The sequence below is a fragment of the Halichoerus grypus genome, chromosome 3 (genome assembly GCF_964656455.1).
Source record: "Halichoerus grypus chromosome 3, mHalGry1.hap1.1, whole genome shotgun sequence".
Classification (NCBI taxonomy): Eukaryota; Metazoa; Chordata; class Mammalia; order Carnivora; family Phocidae; genus Halichoerus; species Halichoerus grypus.
In genome coordinates this window covers 43,935,160-43,960,859 of record NC_135714.1, presented here as the reverse complement: position 1 = coordinate 43,960,859, position 25,700 = coordinate 43,935,160, and the positions used below count along the sequence as shown (strand labels likewise).

Below are 25,700 nucleotides of genomic sequence, written 5' to 3'. Positions count from 1 at the left end.
TACTTCTAGCATGTCACCTATAAATGTATTTTATTCATTGGCCTACATCTCCCTCAATGAGCTTAGAGTTTAGTAGTTTTTCTCTTTAGGAAAGCGAAAGTAATTTTTGTTTGAAAATCCTGAAAGATTTCCTAATGAAAAGAAATATTAAAATAGTTGCCTTCCTCGTCTTATTTGGCCATATATTAAAGGAACATAGACTATGAATTAGGCAAAACATCAAATTAATAAAAATCAATTTCTCAATCTTCTGGATTGTTTTAAGATTTTATTTATTTATTTATTTGAGAGGGAGAGAGAGAGAGAGCATGAACATGGTGGAGGAGGCAGAGGGAGAGGGAGAAGGCTGAGCAGGGAGCCAGACTCAGGGCTCGATCCCAGGACCCTGAGATCATGACCTGAGCTGAAGGCAGATGATTAACCGACTGAGTGACCCAGGTGCTCCTCTTCTGGATTGTTTGAGTGAAGATATTTTACTCATTGTGCCTCTCTATGGGCATTAGTAACAATAATGCTTATCTCACAGGTTACTGAGGGCTGATGAAACACCATTAGCAAGTTATCAAAGACATTTAATAGTGGATAATGGCTTCTCAGGCAAAGACCTCAATGAGACTCCTTCTAGCCTGAGAAAATGTGTGCATGTGTGGAGGGAGATAGGATGGGTGGTGGGAAAAAGGAATGGATCCCTTTTATGTGTTGTCATTTTCTCGGACCAATTATGTTGCTCCATTTCATCCATTCACTCTGGAGAGTTGAGTTTGATTTCTCAACCATTGTCAAGAAATACATGATTGATTCATTTCTTTTTATTTTATTTATTTATTTTTTTTTTAAAGATTTTATTTATTTATTTGACAGAGAGAGACATAGTGAGAGCAGGAACACAAGCAGCAGGAGTAGGAGAGGGAGAAGCAGGCTTCCCGCGGAGCAGGGAGCCCGATGTGGGACTCGATCCCAGGACCCTGGGATCATGACCTGAGCCGAAGGCAGACGCTTAACGACTGAGCCACCCAGGCGCCCTGATTCATTTCTTTTTAAAATTGAGTGCTTATTAGTGTTGTGCTAAACATTTTACAAATGTTATTTGATTTAATCCTTACAATGAACCTTATGAGAGGAGTACTACTATTTCCATTTTACAAATAAAGGATACCGAGGCACAAAGAGGCTAACTCACTTAAACAAGATCATACAGCCAGACAGAGCCAGAATTTGAACCCAATTCTCTCTGGCTTCAGGGTCTGAGCTCTTAGCTCAGTGCTATACTATCACTGATCTTCATGGATATTGTCCAATGGGTAGGTGGCAGTAACTCAATGACACCTGTCTCATTTCCTTTACAAAATCTTCCTTGTCTTGACTTTATCAGACCACAGATGTATCTAGCTCCTCTGAGTTATTACAACACTGTTTGTATCATTCACTTGGCATCTATCATTTATTGTCTTATATAGTGTGTTTGATTTTGTGTATATACGTGTTTTGCCTGCTTCAGTTGGGAATCTTTGATTGCAAGTTATAGAAACTAACTGAAATGCTCCCTACCACTCCCTGCCCTCAATATGGGAAGAACATTGGGTGATTCACAGAATCAAAGGAAAATAGAACCACTGGACCTTGGGAGGAATGGAAACCAGAACAACTCTGGGGATCTTTAGAGAAGACATTTACATATGGTCTCTTTGGTATGATCATTGGAATAATTTTTTTTTAAAAGATTTTATTTATTTGAGAGAGAGAGAATGAGAGAGAGAAAGCACATGAGAGGGGGGAGGGCCAGAGGGAGAAGCACACTCCCTGCCAAGCAGGGAGCCTGATGTGGGACTCAATACAGGGACTCCAGGATCATGACCTGAGCCGAAGGCAGTCACTTAACCAACTGAGCCACCCAGGTGCCCCGATCATTGGAATAATTTAACTCCAAGGGCCTTCATTTCACTCAAGTGTCACTCTGTTCAAGATTCAGATCCCTGGCAGAGACGGAGAGTCTGGTTGGTCCAACTACTATAGTCACCTGCCTAATCCTTCTAGAGCACAGGGACTGTGATGGGTAGTGACCAGGATCCAGAATGATTCTACTGTGATATAGAATGAGCAATAGTTGTATTTGTTTCTAGAGTATTTTGATAAATTGTGTACCCCTTGATGAAGAACAATATGATTTTTCAGGCAGAGGGATACTGAGAATAAGTGGAGAAATCACCATTCTTAGGCTGATACCCTAAGGAGAGGCACATTACTACAGGCTTCATCAGTAACCAAGTACTTAGTCTATTATACTCTTATTAACTGTCCCCCCATTTTCTTCTATTTACAGAACTGTTCACTGTGATGAATTTTATGGTTTGATCAATCTTACAGCAGACTACACCTCCTGAATAAACAAACATGGAAATGAATTATTATGAGCACAAGTTAGAAATAGTACATTCATAGCTATAGTTAATTCAAAGTAAATTTGGTTTATAAAATTACAAGTTATAATAAGTAAATTTTAATACACATCACTTAAAGATTTTTTTTCAAATTAAATTTTAGGGCCTACAAACTTTCTTATGAAAGCATATAATGTTTTGGATTAAATGTATTATTCCACTACTTAGAAATCCTTTTAGAAAGTTCTCTTTGTCTAAATGCTATAATATTGACTGGTCAGTGCTGAGCTCAAAGTAGTTGCAGAGAATCAATATTGGCTTAGTTACAACTTGGCAAAGCCTGGGAGGTAACCTAATAAGAGCTATTGGACCAGAAAAACCATCCAAAGATAAAGGGCTTTAAAAAAATTATGGCAAATGCAAAATATGTTAAATTCTAATGAAACAATGTAAAATTTCTTCCAAAAGAACCCTTAAACCTTTCTGCACATATCATTATCAAAATCATCTACAAAACACAAAAGGATCATGATTGTGCTGTTCAAAACCCCCAAATGTTAAATCACTTGCCTAAAGTTACCCAGTAAATTAGTGTGAAAGTTTGGGGAAGAATTTTTTCACCCTATGTTTAATCCATTATGCAATGAATGTTGAATAGAAAACCCTAATGATTAATAGTAACGTACAGATAACCATTAAAGAAATTAAATCTGATCCCCCAATTTGCAGATAATTGCACCTATTCTTTCTACTGTTTTATACATGTTATTTTTACATATTTGCTATTCATGCACTCATATCATTCTGTGATCTACATTTTTCTTTGATTCCTCAGTAAAATCCTTCTACTTTCTTCTCATACTGGACAAGAAACCAACCTAATACCTCTCACTTCAGAATGTTCACATGAGCATTCGCATATTAATCCAACAAAATTTTAGGTTCATCCTCCCTTTCCAAACAAAGGCATATCTTCTATTCTTTACTTAGCCTTACACTATGAAATGGGCACATGACTATAAAACTAATATGCCAGTTCATCTAGTGCAAAAACAATAACTTGATACTTCTCTTAAGTAGTAAAATCAAGGTTACAAAACCATTCATGAAATGAAATACTGGTCTTCTAATCTGCAATAAAGTGTCTGCTACCACATCTCACCTTCTAATTTTAATTGCAAATGAATGGAGCCAGACTACTGATGACTGAATATGTTTTTCTTTGCATACAATGCTTCTAGAAAACAAACAAATCACTATTCTGTTACAGATCTTATACTCAAGAGAGGTATGTGGCGATTCTAAAGTATAAATTGTGAATAACAAGATGTTAAATTAGGATTACTGTGCCTTGGAAAGTTCTGAGGTAATATTTAATAATCAAATGCATTACTGAATATCATTTGGAATAGGTATGCTTTTTGTTTTCTTTTAATTTAATGCAACAAGAGGAAACTTCCGGTACAGAGCAGACATGTAACAGCAATGGCCATTATTGATTAGGTGCCAGCTCTGTGCTAAGAGCTTTCTGCATATTATTTCATTTAATTCTCATGATGAAATTATAAAGTAGGCACCACTGTTTTTATAGAAGAGGGAACAAAGCTTAGAGAGACATGCAACTAGTAACAAGTAAATAGGACTCTAGAGCTGTCTGATTGCAAAGCTCATGCTCTTAACTGTTATGCAACTTATTTTGATAAATGAATGCATTTTATGAATGAAAGAATGAGTAAGGGTTATATTATAAGTAGGAAGAGAAAGGGAATTATATGCAAGTCACAGAAAAACTGTGGCATAAACAATAGACATTGAATCATTTCACATAACAAGAAGGCTGGGCAAATTCAGAGTTAAGCAGACTCTTGCCTTTTTTTTTTTAAATTTCATTTATTTATTTATTTGAGAGAAAGAGAGCAAGCCAGCAGGGGGAGGAGCAGAGGGAGAGGAACAAGTGGACTCCGTGCCAAGCGCGGAGCCCGATGCGGGGCTCTATCTCACGACCCTGAGATCATGACCTGAGCCCAAACCAAGAGTCCAGAGGCTCAACCAACTAAGCCACCAAGGCGCCCCCAGACTCTTGCATTTTGTGCTCTGTCATCTGAGTGTGTCAGCCGTGTCTCTTCATGACTGCAGCTCTAATGATCTCATATCATGATACATCAAGATGGAAGAAGAGGTAGAGGCAAAAGATCCTACATATCTTATAAACTGCTTACCAAGGTAGAAATCTTTTTTAGGACTTCTTAGCAGATTTTCTCTTATATCTCAGTGACCAGAACTGGGTCACATAGATGCATAACCTCTAAACCAAACACAGGCAAAGCAGAACAGGATTGTCATAGCTGTCTTGGACCAGTGCAACCCTGGTTGCCCATTATAATCATCCAGGAGATTTGTAAAAAACCTGGGCCCCACCTTCAGAAATTCTTACTTATTTGTCTGGGGTGGGGTGCAGGATATTAGTTTTAAACATTTCCCCAGTGATTTTAATATATAGCAGGTTGAGATCCAAAGGTTTATGCTAATCTTGATTTTTTTGCCCTTGTTTGCCATGTTCCTATCCTGTAAAAAGTAGAGTTCTGTTAGCAAGAAAATGTAGAAAGGCCCCACAGCCCACAGTGGCTATCTGAGGAATTTACAGAAGTAGGTCTAGAAAACCCTCCTAAAGAGAGCATATCTGAATTCTATAGAAGGTATCGTTCATTTAGGTTGTTAAAAAGAAAACCACAGGCCCCAAATGGTGTCACCTAAGCCACATCAGCAAACCAAGACTTAATATCTAACCTAACTTCAGTTTTAACACTCCCCCCCCGCCCCGCCCCTCTGCACCAGGAATATAACCTTTAACCAGCCAGGAATTTTCTGGTCAGCATTAATAAGGAATCTGTCACATAGACCCTCCTCATCACCCAAAGGGAGATGAGGTAATCCATCTACTAAAACTCTTTTGTCCCCAAATGAAAGTGACCTCACATGAAATAATCCTTCCCCCCCCCCAATCCTGACATCCTTGTCCTGCCTTTAAAAACCTTTCCCTTTCTGTAGCCCTTTGGAGCGCCAGACCCCCCTCCCCCCCGCCACTTGCTAGATAGGATTCTGCCTGATTCATGAATCATTTATTTATTATTTTTTTAAAGATTTTATTTATTAATTTGACAGAGACACAGTGAGAGAAGGAACACAAGCAGGAGGAGTGGGAGAGGGAGAAGCAGGCTTCCCGCTGAGTAGGGAGCCCAATGCGGAGCTCGATCCCAGGACCCTGGGATCATGACCTGAGCTGAAGGCAGACGCTTAACGACTGAGCCACCCAGGTGCCCCTGATTCATGAATCATTTAATAAAGCTAAATAGATCTCCAAATTTACTTGGTTCAGTTTTTTTAACAGGTCCTCCATGAATTCAATTCATCAAGCATGTGTTGAATTTATATTATTATATTTGCAAGACCCTATGTGTATAAAGTTAAATGGTGAGCAGAGCACAATTTTTCTTTATCTTGCGGGTCAGTTTCCTTATAATAATTCCTTCACTCAGTACCTAGAATGAGTATTAGTCTTCAACATCTAGTTAGTGAGCACTTAAGGCGAGGCAGCCAATTAGGCATTGAGCTCAATCAGTGAACCAAGTAGGTAGAGACTCTGCCCTAATGGAACTTGTATTTCAGAAGATTGGTTGTGCTGTCTATATTGAAGAGAATAGTAAAGAAATAGGAGTGACGGTTTCCTCCCTCTGTGAATTAACAATTCAGGCTTTACCTATTCACTTTTCACTTTTTAAACTCAATATTTCTTAAGTACTTACATGTGGTAGACGGATACTCGTAAACAAAACGGTCTTGATCCGAGTCATAAAGCTTGCAGTCTAAGTAGAGGAGACAAGATACCAAGAAGTAAAAAGACAAATATATTTCAAATTACAATAAGTGCCATGAAGAGAATAGGCTCTTCTCAGAGAATTATAGGGCAATGTAATTTAAATTAAAGAAGATCAGGAAAGGCTGTTCAGAATTAAATGGAGACAAGTATAAAATTCAGATTAGGGCACATCCCTTCAATTTCTTAATTGCTTCTCCACTACCTTTCTTCTAGCCAACTAGGCAAATACTTAACTTCTAGAAAGACCCACCATCTTCCATAGACAAGTGAAATTAATTGAGATGTTGAGCTCAGAGAAGCTGTTTTCTTAAGATTGTTGGACAAGCAATTTGCTTATAGATGGATGGTTGCTTTGTCTTGCTTGCTGTATTCTCCATTGCCTCTTAGTATGTGCCTTCCCCACCTTTTTCATATTTCTCTCCCCTCTTTCTGTCTACTCCACTGCCTTTTGACTGCTCCTCCATCCTCTTGAAAACACGAATTAGTCCTAAATGCACTCAGTACTGTACTCACCTAGAAATTTAGGTGAGTGAACATTATGGCACAGTGCCACTAAATTTAACAAACAGAACTCTTAAAACCATGGCATTTATGGTCAGCTGTCTCCCCAGGAAGAAAAGCACAAGTAATCCTGATTTGTTCAGAGGTAGCCATGATATAACTCTACATCGTAAAGCTTAGTAGTTCAAACTGTGGCCTTTAGAGCATCAGCGTTGATGTTACTTGGGATCTTGTCAGAAATGCAGAATCTTGTTGTGATGAGCAGTGGGTGTTAGCGATGAATCACTAAATTCTACTCCTGAAACCAGGATTACACTATATGTTAATTAACTAGAATTTAAATAAAATTTGAAGGAAAAAAAAGAAATGCAGAATCTTGGACCACACAAAACCTTTTGAATCAGAATCTGCATTTCACAAGATCCCCATTTGTTTCATATGTACATTAAAGTTTGAAAAGCACAGATGCAGAGGATCCCAAAGCACATGAACTATGAGGATTCATAATCTTACTCCTTTGACACCAGTCTATTACATATTCAACCCGGTAAAGCTATTTTTACTTTCTCAGTACTTTTTAACCTACAGTTATTCTTTAAATTATCATTTTCAGCATTTTGTTTAGAAGTTCAGTGTTCCCTTCTAGCAAACAGCAGTATAAGGGTCCAGAAAACTGTGGCTGGCGAGAGTCATCCATTGCTTTTGCCTGTTAGTGGAGATACTAGACAGTGTTTGGTCCTTGGATGTAATGTGTATTTGTATCATTCCTGTTATCCTAGAGAAAAAGAAAGGCCAGCACTTGGAGAGGGAGTTCAGTGTCATGTGGAGTATCAGCTCTGTTAATACTTGGCTTGGACCTTGATCAAGTCAATGAATTTCTTTTGGTGCCAGATTGTTACCTCTAAATGTTCAGGTTTTATTGTATATCAATAAAAATGCACACATACAAATCTGATTTAGTGTTTTTTTTTTTTAAAGATTTATTTATTTATTTGACAGAGAGAGCGAGCTCACAAGCAGGGGGAGCAGCAGGTAGAGGGAGAGGGAGAAGCAGGCTTCCTGCTGAGCAGGGAGCCCAATGCGGGGCTCGATCCCAGGACCCTGGGATCATGACCTGAGCCGAAGGCAGTTGCTTAACCAACTGAGCCACCCAGGTGCCCCTGATTTAGTGTTTTTAAGTTAAATGTTGAACTGATATAAAATAAGATTTATAAGGTATATGTAAGGGATAAAGAATCATGATACAATAAAATCCATGTGCCCACTGCCCAGTTTAAGAATATTATAATATGCCTTTAAAATCATATGTGTAAAACAATGGATCGTGGATCACTACATCAAAAACTAATGATGTATTGTATGGTGACTAACATAACATAATAAAATTAAAAAAAATAAATTAAAAAAAATAAAATCATATGTGTATCTGGGGGCGCCTGGGTGGCTCAGTCGGTTAAGCGTCTGCCTTCGGCTCAGGTCATGATCTTGGGGTCCTGGGATTGAGTGCCACATCGGGCTCCCTCCTCAGCGGGGAGCCTGCTTCTCCCTCTGCCCTGCTGCTCCCCCTGCTCTCTCTCTCAAATAAATAAATAAAATCTTAAAAAAAAAATCCTATGTGTACCTGAGAGATACCAACCCTTCCCTTCCTGCCCCTTAATCACCTCTCCAGAATTTTGCCATCATTCCCTTGCTTTTCCTTAGTTTTACCATATTTGTGACTCTAAACAACATAGTGTTTAATTTTGAAGGTTTTTGAATTTTATATTAATATAATCATATTGTATGCATTCTTCTGTGATTTTTTTTCATCCGACATTATTTTCCTGGTACTTATCTACAATGTTGTATGTAGCTAAAATTCACTCATTTTCACTATCATTTTCCTTCTAAAAAAGCTTTTTTTTTTCCCTTAAATTCAATTAATTAACATATAATGTATTGTTGGTTTCAGAGGTAGAGGTCTGTGATTCATCAGTCTTATGTAATACCCAGTACTCATTATATCATGTACTCTCCTTCATGTCCATCACCCAATTACCCCATCCCCCCACCTCTCTCCCATCCAGCAACCTTCAGTTTGTTTCCTATGATTAAGAGTTTCTTATGGTTTGTCTCCCTCTCTGGTTTCATCTCATTTTATTTTTCCCTCTCTTCAAAGTTTTTTTTTTTTTTTAAGATTTATTTATCTGAGAGAGAGTGACAGAGAGTGAGCACATGAGTGGGGGGGAGGGGCAGAGGGAGAGAATCTCAAACAGACGCCCTGCTGAGTGCAGAGCCCAACTTGGGGCTCAAATCTCATGACCCCGAGATCATGACCTGAGCTGAAATCAAGAGTTGGACGCTTATCTCACTGAGCCACCCAGGCACCCCAATAAGTTCTTTTAATATTTGTTTTAAGGCAAGTCTACTGGCAACAAATTCCCTCAATTTTTGCTCATCTGAGAAACTTTATCTGTCCTCACTTTTGAAGGATAATTTCACAGGGTATAGAATTCTAGGTGGGTGGGTTTTTTTTTCTCTCAATAATTTAAATATTTCACTCCACTCTCTTCTTGCTTGACTGGTTTCTGAGAAGTTGAATGTAATTCTTATCCTTGTTCTTCTAGAAGTGAAGACTTTTTTTTACTCTGGCTTCTTTCAGGATTTTTTTTTAACCTTTCATTTTCTGAGGCTTGAAAATGATACGTGTAGGTGTAGTTTTTCGGGCATTCATTCCGCTTGTTTTTTGGAACAACTTCCTGGATCTGTGGTTTGGTGTTGGACACAAACTCAGGGAATTTCTCAATCATTATTTTTTTCAAATATTTCTTCTGTTCCTTTCTCTCTTCTCCTGGTATTCCCATTACATGCATGTTATACCTTTTGTAGTTGTCCCAGGCCTTAGATATTCTGTTGTTTTTTGTTTTTTTCCCCTTCTAGTCTTTGTTCTCTTTACTTTTTGGTTTTGGAGTTTTCTTTTGAGATATCCTCGAGCTCAGATTCCTTCCTTGGCTGTGTCCAATCTACTAAGCAGCTCATCAAGGGCATTCTTCATTTCTGTTACAGTGCTTTGATCACTATGATTTCCTTTGGGTTTTCTTTAAAGAATTTCTGTCTCTGCTTACGTTGCCCATCTGTTCTTGCATGTGTTCTACTTTATCCATTAGAGCACTGACCATATTAATTATAGTTATTTTAAACTGCTGCTCTGATAATTCCCCAAACCCTGTCATATCTGAGTCTTGCTCTGATGCTTGTCCCTTTAAATTGTTTTTTTGCTTTTAATATGTCTTGTAATTTTTTTCCTTGATAGCCAGATGTGATGTGCTAGGTAAAAGGAACTGCTGTAAATAGGCCATTAGTAATGTGGGGGTGGGGTGTTGGGGGAGAGGAACTGTTATATAGTCCTATGAATAGGTCTTTTACTGAGCCTGTACCTCCAGGCACAACTTTACCTATGTTTTTCAGTCCTCCTTCCCCCCTTTATGTGGGAAAAGATGACATAGAATGGACTGAAGTTGGGTATTTCTCTTCCTCCATGTGTAAGGCTAGAGCCAGCTGGAGCTGGGTACTTCCCTTCTCCTAGGTCACTTAAGCTCTGGTTAAATATGTTTCTCCTGAGAACACAATTTGTCAGGAGCAGAATACTCTGCCATATTTCCAAATGGATCCTTTCTTCATCTCCCTGCCAGAAGCACAAGGGGATTTTTCTCTGACGTTCACTGGTAGAACTACAGGAGGTAAAACTCACAAATATTCGAGGGACTCCCAATGACTAGGAGTTATTTCTCAGACTTAACTCTCAGCCTCAAGCCATTTGTCAATTTGTCAATTACAGTTCAGTTTTCCCTACCTGGACACTGGTTCCTGAGGATGTTTCAGCTTGGGGGTTTCTGGTCCAGTAAGTCATTATTCTCTGTATTCTCCTGTTGGGTCTCTCTGATTGTGGCAGTCGTTTGCCCTGTGACCTCATTGCTCTTACAGATCTAAGAAGAGTTGATTTTTCAGTTTGTTCAGCTTTTCACTTGTTAGAATTGAGAGGTGACTTAAGTTTCTTATGGATAGGACTGGAAATTGGAAATCTGTACTGAATCTTTAAATTTGAGAATAACTGTCATTTCTACTGTTACGTGTTCTTATCTGGGCGCATGAAGTAGTCTTCCACTTATTTAGACCTTCTTTATTATCTTTCAATAGTTTTATAATTTTCTTCCTAAAGGTCTTATACATCTTGTATTTTTAGCTCAGGCTGCCATAACAAAATATCATAGATTGAGTGGGCTAGCTAACAGAAATTTATTTTCTCAGTTTTGGAGGCTGGAAGTCCAAGATCAGGGTGCCACATGGCTGGATTCTAGTGAGCTCTCTTTCTGGTCTGCAAATGGCTGCCTTTTTGCTGTGTCCTCACATGGCAGACAAAGAGCTCTGGTGTCTTCTTAGAAGAGCACCAGTTCTGTTGGATCACAGCTCTATCCTTATCACCTCACTTAACCTTAATCACCCCCTTAAAGGCCTTCTCTCTAATACAGTCACACTGTTGGGGGGGGGGTTAGGGGTTCCACGTATGAATTTTGAGAAGGCACAATTCAGTCCATAGTACAGTGTTCTGTGAGATTTAGTCCTAAATACTAAATATTTTTGATGCTATTATTATTTTTCTTACTACACTTTTAAGTGTTTTGTGGTAAATGAACATGTAATTAATTTTTGTATACTGATTTTGTAAGAATTTGCTTTTATAAAAAAATAGCATAGAACAGATCTAAGAATATCAAATTCTAACTTTTCTGAAAAAAATTTTTTTGAAAATTTCTTTATTTCATATTCACTGCCACACAGAGTCACATAATTCTCAGAATCTAAGTTTACAACTGAACATCACAAGATCCCTTAATCCATATACACATTAGTTAGACAGAGGGGAAAAAAATTCTGTACAATTATTTTAGTAGTTCCATGATTTGTAGGCAATAGTGAATTAGTGAAAACTGAAGAACTCCCGATGCCTTACACACAGGACAACCACTGACAAATACAAGAAAGTAGGCAATAAAAGAAAACTTTCTGTTCAGTCACAGAAAAATGCTAACGGCATTTTGTGATGAGAGAAATGTTTTAAGTTAGTACACAACCTATTGGGCAAATAAAACTGCTACATAAATTGGTACTTTTGCTCTTGAATATTTGTAGTATGGTATTACCCATTTATCTGACATTTAATAATACATAAAGTTCTAAGTCTGGGTTCTCAAAACAGTTACTTGATAATTTTGAATAATGTCTGGTGTACTCAGAGTGCTTTTTTCATGTATCTTTTCTTCTTTCAGAAGTTTTTTTAATTTTTAAACATTTAATGATACATTTATTGGAGTTGTACCTTTTCTACCACAATGGATTAAATAAACTTGTCAGAAGTATGGTTTTGTCACTTTCTGGGACACTTAATTTGCTGTTCGTCCTTTCACATGCCTCTGTTAGCACATATGGCCAAGTGACCACCTGCAACAGGTAGGTCTCGTGTTATTAATCACACAGATAAGGCAAGTTGTATATAACCATTCCTCCTACCCAGTCTGTTGACGTAAAGCAACAGGGGCTCCCTAGCACCTAAATCTTTGTTTTTCTTTTCCCATATATATATATAAATAAAATAGTAGACACTTCTTTCATTTATCTCTTCTTTTTTAGTGGGACTGTGCAATGCTGGAACAATAATCTAGAATGTCCTGAATAGTGAATTCCATTGTAACACCAGACCCAGGATAACAGCGAGCTATCAAACCTTCAAAGTGCTTGTATTGGCGTATAAATTCATCTTGCATAGAGTGCCACACCACCTATTATAAAAATGAAGATACAAGTCATTATGAAAGGAAATATATAATCAAGTACGTAGAAATAATGTCAAGATATATTCTAAGATTTTAGCAGAGTGTAATGGTTAAGAACATGCATCTTTGCTCCTTCTACTTACAAGATATGTGACCTTGAGTATGTTACATCACTGCTCTAGGCCTCAAGTTCCTCATCTGTAAACAGGGTAGTAACAATAACACCTTCCTCATAAGTTTCTTGTGAGGATTAAATGAGTGCATGTATATAAAGTGCTTAGAACAGTGTTTGACACGGTATGCACTCATTACATTTTAGCTATTATTATAGCTACTACAATATCCAATAGAGATGTGTATATGCACAATTATACATGGAACTAAGACTAGTAATTAGATGAAATGCAACACTTACTGCTTAAATTTCATTCCAGATGAAAGTTTAAACATTTATCTAAAATTGATGATACAAAACATTGCTTGATGCCATAAGGGATACTAAAATGAGACAGATTATATATAATCCAGTGATTTATGGTTTAGCAGTGGAAACTACTATGTAGATAACTATCAAGGCAGAATCTGATATATACACTGACATATTAGCTAATACTAACAGGTGACATTTATTGACGCTTACTCTGTCTCAGCACAGTACAAAGTACTTTACATATGTATTATTCTATTTAAGTCTCATGACTACCTGGTGAGGGTGGGTGCTATGACCGTCATCACTACCCAACAGATAAGGGAATGTATTCTTCCAGCATTTTTCCTTGTAAACTCTTAATCTCATAAATCCTAAATTCCTGTCACCTTAAGTCTACGTACTAAACAGTATTACACTTTTTGCTTTACATCTTTTAGCTCATGGTGTTTCTTTCACCTGCAACTCCTCTCACTTTATCTGTAACTATCTGACTTTCAGAGGCAAACACAAATGCAATAAAGGCTTTGATGATGTTGAAGTCAATTATTCTCCTTCATCTCTGGGCCTTTCAGTATGGTTCATAAAGAAAAATGGCCCAATTTGGGGTTTAAATCTGGCTCTACCATCCATTCACTGTGGGATCTTGGTCATGTTCCTCCACCTCTCTAAGCTCTGATTTTCTTACCTATAAAATGGCAATGACAATACTAGTAGTGTCCACTCTATGACAGAGGTATTATTTCCACTTCTCAAATAAGAAAGCTGAGGCTCAGAGAGGTTAAGTGACTTGCCCAAAGTCATGCAGCTTAATCTTGAGCCAGATTATGAACCCATTTCTAACTCTGGCTCCCATGCTCAGAATTACTCCACTGTACTATACTCTATTCCATTTAGTTACTCCCCTCAAATCTAAAAAACAAACAAAAAGCCTAAAAAAACTCTGCCCCACCCCCAAACAAAAGAAAAACAAATGCCTCAAAACAATATAGTAGAAATATAAAATAAATAGGAATAGCCATATAAACATATTATAAATATTATTCCTTTCTTCCTCACAACTCATTAGTCTGGTCTGTATTTTATGGCACTTTATGGAAATTTCCTCCTGCACTAAAATTAGAAAATCTGTAGCCTTTCTAGAGGACTCGTTTGGAGAAAAGCAAAACATTTTAAGATGTGCAATCTAGGATGGTTAACAGAACGAAGCATACCTGAAGTAAGTTTTCCTCTTCACATAAATGTTTATCAACCTTCTTGTAGAGGTTATCTAGACCTTTTTTCACTTCCTTTCCAGGATACTCTTTAATGACTTTACGAAGTTCTTGTTTGTTAAATGCAAGTTGATAGCTTACTTCCTCCTCTCTTATACCCTGTGCTACTCGAGCTTCAACGCCTTCAAAGAAATGCTTCAAGGAAATGAAAAAACATGTGGAATACATATACAATTATGCAGTCATCAAAAAAAGAAATCTTGCCATTGCAACAATGTGGATGAAGCTAGAGAGTATTATGCCAAGCGAAATAAGTCAGAGAAAGACATAAATACCATATAATTTCACTCCTGTGGAATTTAAGAAATGAACAGAGGGGGCGAAAAGAGAGGCAAACCATAAGAGACTTTTTTTTTTTAAAGATTTTATTTATTTGACAGAGAGCGAGAGAGAGAGCACACAAGCAGGGGGAGTAGCAGGCAGAGGGAGAGCGAGAAGCAGGCTCCCCACTGAGCAGGGGGTACAATGTGGGGCTTGATCCCAGGGTCCCAGGATCGTGACCTGAGCCAAAATCAGATGCCTAACCGACTGAGCTGCGCAGGTGCCCCACCATAAGAGACTCTTAATTACAAAGAACACAGAGGGTTGCTGGAAGGGAGGTGCGTGGGGGGATGGGCTCAAGGGGTGATGGGTATTAAGGAGGGCATTTGCTGTGATAAACACTGGGTGTTGTATGTAAGTAATGCATCACTAAATTCTATACCTGAAACTAATATTACACTGTATGTTAACTGGAATTTAAATAAAAACTTGAAACTACAAAAAGAAAAAAAAAAACTAAAATAAATAAAAATAAAAATGTAAAAAAAAATTAATAATGGCTAAGCACTGCTTTTATTATCAAATTTAAAAAACCCTACTTATAAAACAGTGAAATTTATTCACTGTGTAAAACTGTAGAAAATATATAAAAGTATGAAGGATAAAATAACAATCAGCTATTATTCCACTACTCAGAGATAACCAGTGTTAACATTTTAGATTTCCTTCTAGTCTTTTTTTTTTTTAAAGATTCTATTTTTTAAGTAGTCTCTACACCCAAAGCGGGGCTTGAACTCACAACCCTGAGATCAAGAGTTATATGCTCCACTGACTGAGCCAGCCAGGTGCCCATCCTTCTCGTCTTTTGATGTGAGTACATAAGTGAGATTATAATATTGCATGCTGTATTTTCTACGTAATATTTATATTTTTTTCCAAAGTATAAATTTTAATGGCTGCATAATATTCCATCTAATGACTGAACTATAATTTATACATTCATTCCTCCAGTATTGGATATTTAACATTTTTCACTTTTTTTTTAAAGTTGATAAAATCTACTCAGATTAAAAGAAATTTATTATAAACACAACTGTCACAAGTATCTTTCATACATAACTATTTACCCATATTACTGATTACTTTTCAGCACAAATTTCTATGACTACAATTCCTCAGCTGAGGAGAATAATGGTAAGTATTCTGAAGATTCTTCATACACATAAATTGCTTCCCAGGAAAGTTCAATCAATTTATATTTCTGTTAAGAGTACATGAGACTGCTATTTACCATATTATCATCAGCATTATCACAACTTAAAGAAATCATTGCATTTTGATGAGTGAAAAAGATTTGTTTTTTTATTTCACAATTCTTTGGCTATAAATGAAGTTAATCTGCTTTCATATGTTTCACAGTATATTCAGAACCCTTGCCCATTTATACATTGGGATCCTACTGCTTTTCTTATTGATTTTAAAAAGGTATTTTATATTTTATATTACTGACTACTGGATTGTTATAAATATTCATCTCAGGTTGTCTTTGAAATATATTTGTTTTTTAAATATGTAGTTTTATTGATTGGCATGCCTGTATTTGAGCACTATACAATATGATCTAATACTGAAAAGCCAATCCCCCTCTCATTATTTTTCTCTAAAATTTTCTTGGCAATTACTATTTGTTTGTTCTTCATTAAATTATTATTATTATTACTATGTTTTTGCTAATAATTGTTTTGACAAGTCTATTCCTGGTGCTTTTAAATTTTTGTTTCTACATAAACTTTTAATTGATTATGACACACAGAAAATAAATTGTTTTTTTATATATTTATTTTGAATCCTGCTACATTTTCATGGATCAGTAATTTCAATGTATTATATACAGGTAATTATAATCTTGACTCTCTTTTTCTTTAGAGAGAGAGAGGGAGAGAGTGCATGTGAGCAGGGTGGGGAGGGTGAGAGGGAGAGAGAATCTTAAGTAGGCTCTACTCTCAGCATAGAACCTGATGTGGGCACTTGAGCTCATTACCCTGAGCTCATGACCTGAGCTGAAATCAAGAGTCAGATGCTTAACTGACTGAGCCACCCTGGTGCCCCGTTAACTCTTCTTTCTATATCTTTTATTTATGTTTCAGGTCTTATTGCATTGGCTAGAGCTTCCATAACAATGTTAAATATTAAAGGATGTAGCAATGTTTCTGCTTTAAATTTGATTTCACAGGGAATGCCTCTGATGTTGCAGTTAAGTATCACATAGGATTTAGGTCTAAGACAGGCCTTTTACCCTAAAGGAATATCTGTTCTTAAGTTTTAGAAGGAATTGGTTCTGTACTTGATTAAATATATTTTAAGTATTTGTTGTTGACAGCAGATAGATAAATAAAATCTTTTAAAAAATATATTTATATATTTATTTATTTAGACAGCACGCAAGCGGAGGGAGGGGCAGAGGGAGAGAATCCTCAAGCAGACTCCTGCTGAGTGCAGAGCCTGATGAGAGGCTTGACCTCACAACCCCTGAGATCATGACCTGAGCTGATACCAAGAGTCAGAGGCTCAACCGACTGAGCCACCCAGGTGCCCCAAAACCATCCTTTCTTAATTTTAATGATCAAATATGCTGTGGGGAATGACTCAGTTCAGGAAAGGAAGGGAAAGAAAAAGGCAATGAAAAAAACAATTTTTGGTTTTCCTTTTATCTTGATAAAGTTTTCGAAATCTTCATCTGAACTAAGGTTAAAGATCAGCCATTTGTGAGGTATGAAATAAGAGAGTGTGGCATAATGGAAAAGCCTAATCTAGCGTTCATCAACCAGCTTTGCTACTTGCCAGTTACTGTAACTTCAAGCAAGTTTATTTACTTTCAGTTTCTTCATCTGTAAAATGGGTTGACACTACCTCACCCCACATCATTGTTTACAGCAATTAAAATAAGAACATACAGAGCATCTACCAGTATCTTAGTACACTGGAACCTTTGATAACTGGGTCCCTCCTTCATTATCCTTTGCATCAATACATGAGCAAACTTAGGATGAATGTCTTATGTTTTTCATATGTAAATATATGTATAGAGGTTCAAAATCAGGAAAATACTACTGAATGAATATATACTTACATTTAGTTTTTCCAGAGGTTGCCCTAAAGAGTAAATGACATAAGACTGAAGGTGATCTGTGTATTTTTGTTTGGCTTCTTTTTTTTCAGTTTCTAGACATGAGATTTTCAAACGAGAAAGTGTTGCAAAAATATGGTGAAAATTTTCCATCATAACTACATCCCTGGGGGTTTTCTGGCTTTCATTTGCTACTTTCTCCACTAAAATAAAAAAAGAAAAAACATAATAACATCCTGACCTGAGTATTACCATATTTAGCTATAAAAATATTTATGTGATTTTTTTCATTTGTAAGTTTAACAAGTAAGCACATTTCTGGACTTAAGATATTCTGAAGGGTCTTCATATCCACCTAACCCTAATAAAAAAATCACTCTAAAATAGTCATATATACATATATATATGGAAATGTAGTATATAATAAAGGTGGCTTTTCAAATCAGTGGGGGAAATGATGAATTATTCAAAATGTGTTAGGACAACCAGCTGGTCCTTTTGAATACACTAATAAATCTGGATTCCTATTTCCCATTTTCAGCCAAACAAATTCTAAATCGCTCAAGTACTTAAAAATGTAAAAAGCAAACAAATATAATCACAAGTACTAAGGAAAATAAAGCTAATTAAAAAAATAATTTTGGGATGCCTTGGTGGCTCAGTTGGTTAAGCGTCTGCCTTCGGCTCAGGTCATGATCCCAGGGTCCTGAGATCAAGTCCCCCACCGGGCTCCCTGCTCAGCAGGGAGCCTGCTTCTCCCTCTGCCTCCAGCTCCCCCTGCTTGTGCTCTCTCTCTCTCTGTGTCAAATAAATAAATAAATAAATAAATAAATAAAATCTTTAAACAAAATAATTTTGTGATAGCATGACTTTTTTACAGATGGTCCAAAAATCATAAAGGGAGAGATGGATAAATCTGACATGAAATTTCAAAGCTCTTGCATAGTAAAAAAAAAAAATTCCATAAATAAAATCAATTTAAGTCTATTAAGTTGACAAAGAATAAAAAGTCTGATATTCAGGGGCGCCTGGGTGGCTCAGTCATTAAGTGTCTGCCTTCGGCTCAGGTCATGATCCCAGGGTCCTGGGATTGAGCTCCACATCAGGCTCCCTGCTCGGTGGGAAGCCTGCTTCTCCCTCTCCCACTCCCCCTGCTTGTGTTCTTGCTCTCACTCTCTCTCTCTCTCTTAAAAAAAAAAAAAAGAAAAAAGACTGATATTCAGTATTAATGAGATGTGATGAAAACTTTCACCAAGTGCTCAGAACACTAAACTGGTATAACCTTTCTCTAAGGCAGTTTGGCAAAGGCCTTGAGATATATGTAAACCTTTTGACCTCGTAATTCCATTTCCAGTAATTTACCCCAAGGAAACTATTGGACAAGAATACAAAAATATATGCAAAAAACTGGAAACAAACTAAATGCCTATTAATAGGAGATTTAATAAATAATGATACATGGAATACTACGCAATCATTAAAAATGATTACAGTTATAATATAAATTGACAAGGAGAGGCATTAAAATTTATAGAGTAGCATGTTCCAAAACAGAGTGTAAGGTATGATAAAAACTTTTACATTCAAGAACACACACACACACACATACACACACACACACACACACACACAATATGCACATATATATGAAGGAGAAATACTGAAAAATTTGGACAGATAAAAATTAAATGTTATCTTTCCTGATGAAATTACAAATTATTTTTGTTTTTTCTTGATTTTTAAAATCTGTTTTTTGATTTTTGGGGGTGTATAATGAGCATATATTACTTTACAGTCAGACAAAGCAAAGCTACTTTGAATTTAAATTTTTTTTTTTTTTAACTAGGCTCCATACCCAGAGTGGAGCCCAACCTGGGGTTTGAACTCATGACCCTGAGATGAAGACCTGAGCTGAGCTGAGATCAAGTGTTGGATGCTTAATCAACTGAGCCACCTAGGCGCCCCAAAGTTACTTTGAATTTTAAAAGAAATATCTACCATACAAACATTCAATCATGTAATTTATCTATCTTTCCCCTAGACATGCTTCCACTGAAAATGTCATATGTAATTGGTAAGATGATTCCACTTCCTGTCAATTGTTTCAGCTTTTAAAGTTCCTGAATATATGCAATCAGATCATTTATTTCAAGTTAAATGGCACATCATACAGTTTCTGTAACTTAATTGTGGGATCTGCCACAGGAAGACAGTAGTTTAGCATTACCCTACCTTATGTGACAGATATGAAAACTGAGGCCTAAAGAGGTAAATTGATTTGCTTCATGTTATACTGCCTATCATCTCCCGAAGACTCTTGCTAAAATGCAAATGTAAAATCCCATTTTTAAATTTTTTAAAAAGGTTGTTTTTTTTGTGATTAAAAAAGGAATTCCAATTTTGCATAGTGATAATCCCATATGAACTAAAATAGAAGTGGTTCCTGATGAATATGAATGGGTTTTACGTACTGCTTATTTTTTCACGTTCAAGAAATACCTACTTTCAGAAAACTTAAATAAGACTATAGAATATGGAAAATAATGAACATATCTATCTCCCAACTTAAGTGACCATAAATAGTGAAAACAACCAACCAAAAAATTCTTTAGTACATAACAAAGCTTACCATTAACAAATACTCCTCTGATAAGTTTAGTATATGCTTTATCTAGATCTCCACGACGTTCAGCATTTTTAAAGATCGATTCTGCGAGTCCAGCAAATTCTTCAAATTCAGCAACAAATGGAAGAATTCCTACTTTACTCTTCTTTGAGATTTTTACTTCTTCCATTTGCCTTATTTGGTTACTCTACAGTTAGGCAGAAAGCAAGGGAGAGAAATAGCCAAGCACATTAGAAACAACATATAATCATAAGCAAACGTATATATTATAGGGGAAGGACATAATTTAGTACCTAGAACATTTTGGATGTTTACTAATTACAGATTAATACAACAGGGATAACCAAGAAACACTACTTTTATAGATTAAAAAGTACATATTATTTAAAACAAGATACAATCAAACTTTGTGAAGCTCAAGTTTTTGTTCAAAGTGAAAACAAGCACTAAACAATTCTATCATTCATGAAAGATAAGTATAAGGTGATTGCTCATTTTGGGGCAGAGTAGATACCAGGGCAGGCACAGGATTTCTCTAGGTTATTTTTAGTTGGTGGCCATGTGGCCAAGTTTGAGAATCATAGTCATTTCCAATTCTCATTAGCCTAAAATTTGTGTTTGGATAGACCAGTTCTTTCATTTCTGGATATGAGAACAGAGAGGGAGAACAGGCATTTCTACAATGGATTTACACTACATAAGTTTGCCATGTATCTATTAGTTACTTATCCCATTTTTTCTCTATTTATTTCAGCAAAGTGCTTGTGTATGATGGTGACAAAGTACAAAAGGGATGTCTCATATAGACAAAACCTAGATATTTGGGTTCAAAAAGATCCATGAATTCAATTATGGTTCTGTGTACTTCTCAGAGGATCGAGATAAGAATTACACTGCCAAATACTGTTAGACATTTTTACTTCTACCTAAAATTTCATAAATGCTTTTGGGGGCATAACTTGAAAATCCTAGGACATGTGGCTTAGAAAAGTATTCTTTGTAGGCTATAGGCATTATTATTAGAAAGTCCTGTGGAATACTGTCAACCACTTGAGACTATCTTTACTGCCACAGCATACCCATTTTATTGTACTTTGCTTTATTGCACTTCACAGATACTGCATTTTTTTTTTAAACAAATCGAAGGTCTGTGGCAACCCTGTATTGGGAAGTCTGTCAGTACTATTTTTCCAACAGCATTTGCTCATTTCACGCCTCTGTGTCACACTGTGGTAACTGTTCGGCAATATTTCAAACTTTTTCATTATTCTTATATTTGTTACGGTGATCTGTGATCAGTGATCTTTCGTTTGGGGTGCCACAAACCATGCCCATATAAGATGGCAAACTTAATCAATAAATGTGTGTGTTCTGACTGCTCCATCAACCAGCCATTCCCCCATCTCTCTCCCTCTCCTTAAGTCCAGACACAGTTTTATTCCCTGAGACACAATATTGACATGCAGCCAATTAAGTGTTCAAGTGAAAGGAAGGGTCTCACGTCTCTCACTTTAAATCAATAGCTAAAAATGATTAAGTTTAGTGAGGAAGGCATGTGAAAAGCTGACAGGCCGAAAGCTAGGCCTCTTGTGCTAAACAGTCAAGTTGGGAATGGACAGGAAAAGTTTTTTTTTAAGGAAATTAAAAGTACTACTCCAGTGAACACACAAACGGTAAGAAAGCAGAATAGCCTTCCTGCTGATACGGAGAAAGTTTTAGTGGTCAGGATAGAAGATCAAACCAGCCACAACATTCCCTTAAGCCAAAGCCTAATCCAGAGCAAGGCCCTAACTCTTATTCTGTGAAGGCTGAGAGAGGTGAGGAAGGTGCAGAAGTGTGAAGCTACCAACCTCTGTTGGTTCATGAGGTTTAAGGAAAGAAGCCGTCTCCATAACATAAAGTGCAAGGTGAAGCAGCAGGTGCTGATGGAGAAGCTGCAGCAAGTTCCCCAGAAGATCCAGCTAAGATCATTCATACAGGTGGCCATACTAAACAACAGATTTTCAGTGTAGACAAAACAGCCTTCTATTGGAAGAAGATGCCATCTAGGGCTTTCCTAGCTAGAGACAGCAATGCCTGGCTTCAAAGCCTCAGGGGACAGACTGACTCACTTGTTATGGGCTAATGCATCTGGTGACTTTAAGTTGAAGCCAATGCTCATTTACCATCCCAAAAATCCTAGGGCTCTTAAGAATTATGCTAAATTTACTCTGCTTGTGCTCTATAAATAGAACAAAATATGGATGACAGCTCATCTGTTTACAACATGATTGACTATTTTAAGCCCGCTGTTGAGACCTACTATTCCAAAAAAGAAGAGATTCCTTTCAAAATATGACTGCTCATTGACAATGCACCTAGTCACCTAAGAGCTCTGATGGAGATGGACAATGAGATTAATGCTGTTTACGTGTTTGCTAACACAACATCCATCCTGTAGCCCATGGGCCAAGGACTCATTTCAACTTTCAAGTCTTATTATTTAAGAAAAATATTTTGTAAGGCTAAGCTGCCATAAATAGTGATTCCTCTGATGTATCTGGGCAAAAGAAAGTGAAAACCTTCTGGAAAGGATTCATCATTCTACATGCCATTAGGAACATTTGTGCTTCATGGGAAGAGGACAAAAGTAAGCCATGAACAGGATTCTAACCCTCATAGAGGACTTTGAGGGGTTCAAGACTTCAGTGGAGGAAGTAACTGTAGCAGATGTGGATGTGGTAGAAACGGTGAGAGAACGAGAATTAGGAGTGGAGCCTGAAGATGTGACTGAATTGCTACAATCTCATGATAAAACTTTAATAGATGAGGAGTTGCTTCTTATGGATGAGTCAAGAAGGTGGTTTCTTGAGATGGAACCGATGCCTGGTGAAGATGCTGTGAAGACTGTTGAAATGACAACAGATCGAGAATATTACATAAACTTAGATGACAAAGCAGCGGCAGGGTTTGAAAGGACTGTCTCCAATTTTGAAAGAAGTTCTACTGTGGGTACAATAGTATCAAACAGAGAAACTGTGAAAAGAAGAGTTGATTAACAGGGCAAACTTCACTGTTGTCTTATTTTAAGAAACGGCCACAGCCACCCCAACCTTCAGCAACCACCACCCTGATCATCAGCAGCCATAAACATGGAGTCAAGACCCTCCATCAGCAAAAAGATTAGAACTCGCTGAAAGCGCAGATGATGGTTAGCATTTCTTAGCAACAGTATTTTTAAATTAAGTTACGGACATTGTTTTTTAAATATAATGCTACTGAACACTAAGAGACTATAGTATAATATAGACATAACTTTTATATGTACTGGGAAACCAAAAAATTCATCTGAATTCACTTTATTTCAATAACTCACTTTATTGTGACACTCGCTTTATTGCAGGAGCCTGGACCAACCGAGCTTGCAGTAACTTGGAGGTATCCTTGTATTTTACTTCATCGGTATTGATCATTGTGAAAAGTAAAAATGGATGCAGTAGAGAGGGGAGCGTAAGGCTGCAGGTGTTGGAACCAGACTGTCTGGGTAAGAATACTAATGCCATCATTTTTTACCGTTGACCTGGGCAAAGTAACATAACCTCTCAGAGAGTCTACCTTATGGAGGCGGGAGGAGGTCGTGAAGATTAGATGAGATAATGTGTGCAAGGTGCTTAGACCTGTGCCTGGTACACAGTAAACACTAATTTATGAATGCTGGTCTATGGTGGTTATTAAGCTGCATGAAGATTTTTGTTCAGTGTGGCACACAAAGGCACAGGATATAATTATAGCCTGAATATACTTAAACATTAACAGGACATATTTTACTTATTTATTTTTTTAAAGATTTTTTATTTATTTGACAGAGAGCACCACAAGCAGAGGGAGAGAGAGGGAGAAGCAGGCTCCTTGCTGAGCAAGGAGCCGGATGTGGGACTCGATCCCAGGACCCTGGGATCATGACCTGGGCTGAAGGCAGCCGCTTAACCGACTGAGCCACCCAGGCATCCCAACAGGACATATTCTAAATGACAGTTATCTTTTCTGGCATTGTAACTGGTAGAAGAGAAACAATGCATTCATTTAAGAAAAGAGCCATTGGGGGCGCCTGTGTGGCTCAGTCGGTTAAACATCAGATTCTTAGTTTCTGCTCAGGTCATGATCTCAGGGTTGTTGAGACTGAGCCCTGCACTGACTTCGTGCTGGGCATGGAGCCTAAGATTCTCTTCCTCTCCCTCTGCCCCTTCCCCCCAGCTCACACGCATGTGTGCGTGTACACTCTCTCTCTCTCAAAAAAAAAAAAGCCATTAATGAATTAAATCTTATAGAAATAAACTTTTTCTCAAGCTCAATGTATACATTATTTGCAGCTGATTGCTTGACACAGAGGTTATTCAGTGACTAAAACTACAACTTTGATGTGAGGCACACATCACTATATTACTTATCCATCTTCTGTCCATGGCAATTTAACCAAATCGTATCATTCTTAAAGGTTTAAGAGCGCAAATCCTTATCACTATAGTGTGAAGAGTCCTGAAAAGCAAATTCAGTGCAGATAAGAAATGTATGGGACTGCAGAGCCCAGCGTGGTAGTACCTGATACGTCACTTACTTCCTAACTTCAGCTCTCGCTCAGGCTAGGCTAGCTTTCTTAGTCCCGTTCTTTGAAGAACAGCAGATACTCTGAGCTTGGCCACCAGTTCAAAGAGCCAAACTCAGGTTCCATTTTCTGCAGCCATCTGACAAACAGGCCCATCTATTACCTTTTCAAGGTATGCTTTAGGTCCTAATCTTGTCCCAAATACCAAAACATAACACGTACTGAGTACACACTATCCACCAGACACTGTGAGAAGACATCAGTTAAAAATAAGAGACAGAGAGATGTCCCTTTAGTGACAAAAGATAGAGACTTCAGAAATACATGCAATTTGGGACGCCTGGGTGGCTCAGTTGGTTAAGCGACTGCCTTCGGCTCAGGTCATGATCCTGGAGTCCCGGGATCGAGTCCCGCATCAGGCTCCCTGCTCGGCAGGGAGTCTGCTTCTCCCTCTGACCCTCCTCCCTCTCATGCTCTCTGTCTCTCATTCTCTCTCTCTCAAATAAATAAAATCTTTAAAAAAAAAAAAAAAAAAAAAAAAAAGAAATACATGCAATTTTATGAGAAAATACTGAGTTTACACCTTTGTCTAAGTTCATTTTACTTTCTTTTTCCACTGTTCTGTCTTGAGAATAACATGAACATTGTTTAATGAACTATTATTAATTACTACCACCATTATGAGCCATCAGTTAGTAAGGTTTTTTTCTGTGCAAGGCAGTGTGCTTAGCACTCCATCTGAACGCACATCTATATTTATCTGACACTACATCCTATGCTTTTAACAATTATGCTCTGTTGGATTGACAGGTGTTACATAGAGTTATATTTTACTGA

At 37.3% G+C, this 25,700-nt stretch overlaps 1 protein-coding gene across 5 annotated transcripts in view; it reads right to left on the bottom strand.

Moving 5' to 3' along the window:
• Positions 1 to 12,349: 12,349 nt before the first annotated feature.
• The window catches only part of EXOC1 (exocyst complex component 1), a 67,969-nt gene continuing 54,618 nt past the window's right edge, over positions 12,350 to 25,700 (bottom strand). For all 5 annotated transcript variants that reach the window (XM_036120766.2, XM_036120768.2, XM_078068677.1 and 2 more), the window contains 4 exons: positions 20,285 to 20,468; positions 17,659 to 17,858; positions 14,208 to 14,402; positions 12,350 to 12,572 (listed from right to left, as the gene is read on the bottom strand). In XM_036120766.2, coding sequence (XP_035976659.1) covers positions 12,420 to 12,572; positions 14,208 to 14,402; positions 17,659 to 17,858; positions 20,285 to 20,468 — 732 coding nt within the window. In that variant the 3' untranslated portion in view covers positions 12,350 to 12,419. The remainder of the gene's footprint in view (positions 12,573 to 14,207; positions 14,403 to 17,658; positions 17,859 to 20,284; positions 20,469 to 25,700) is intronic.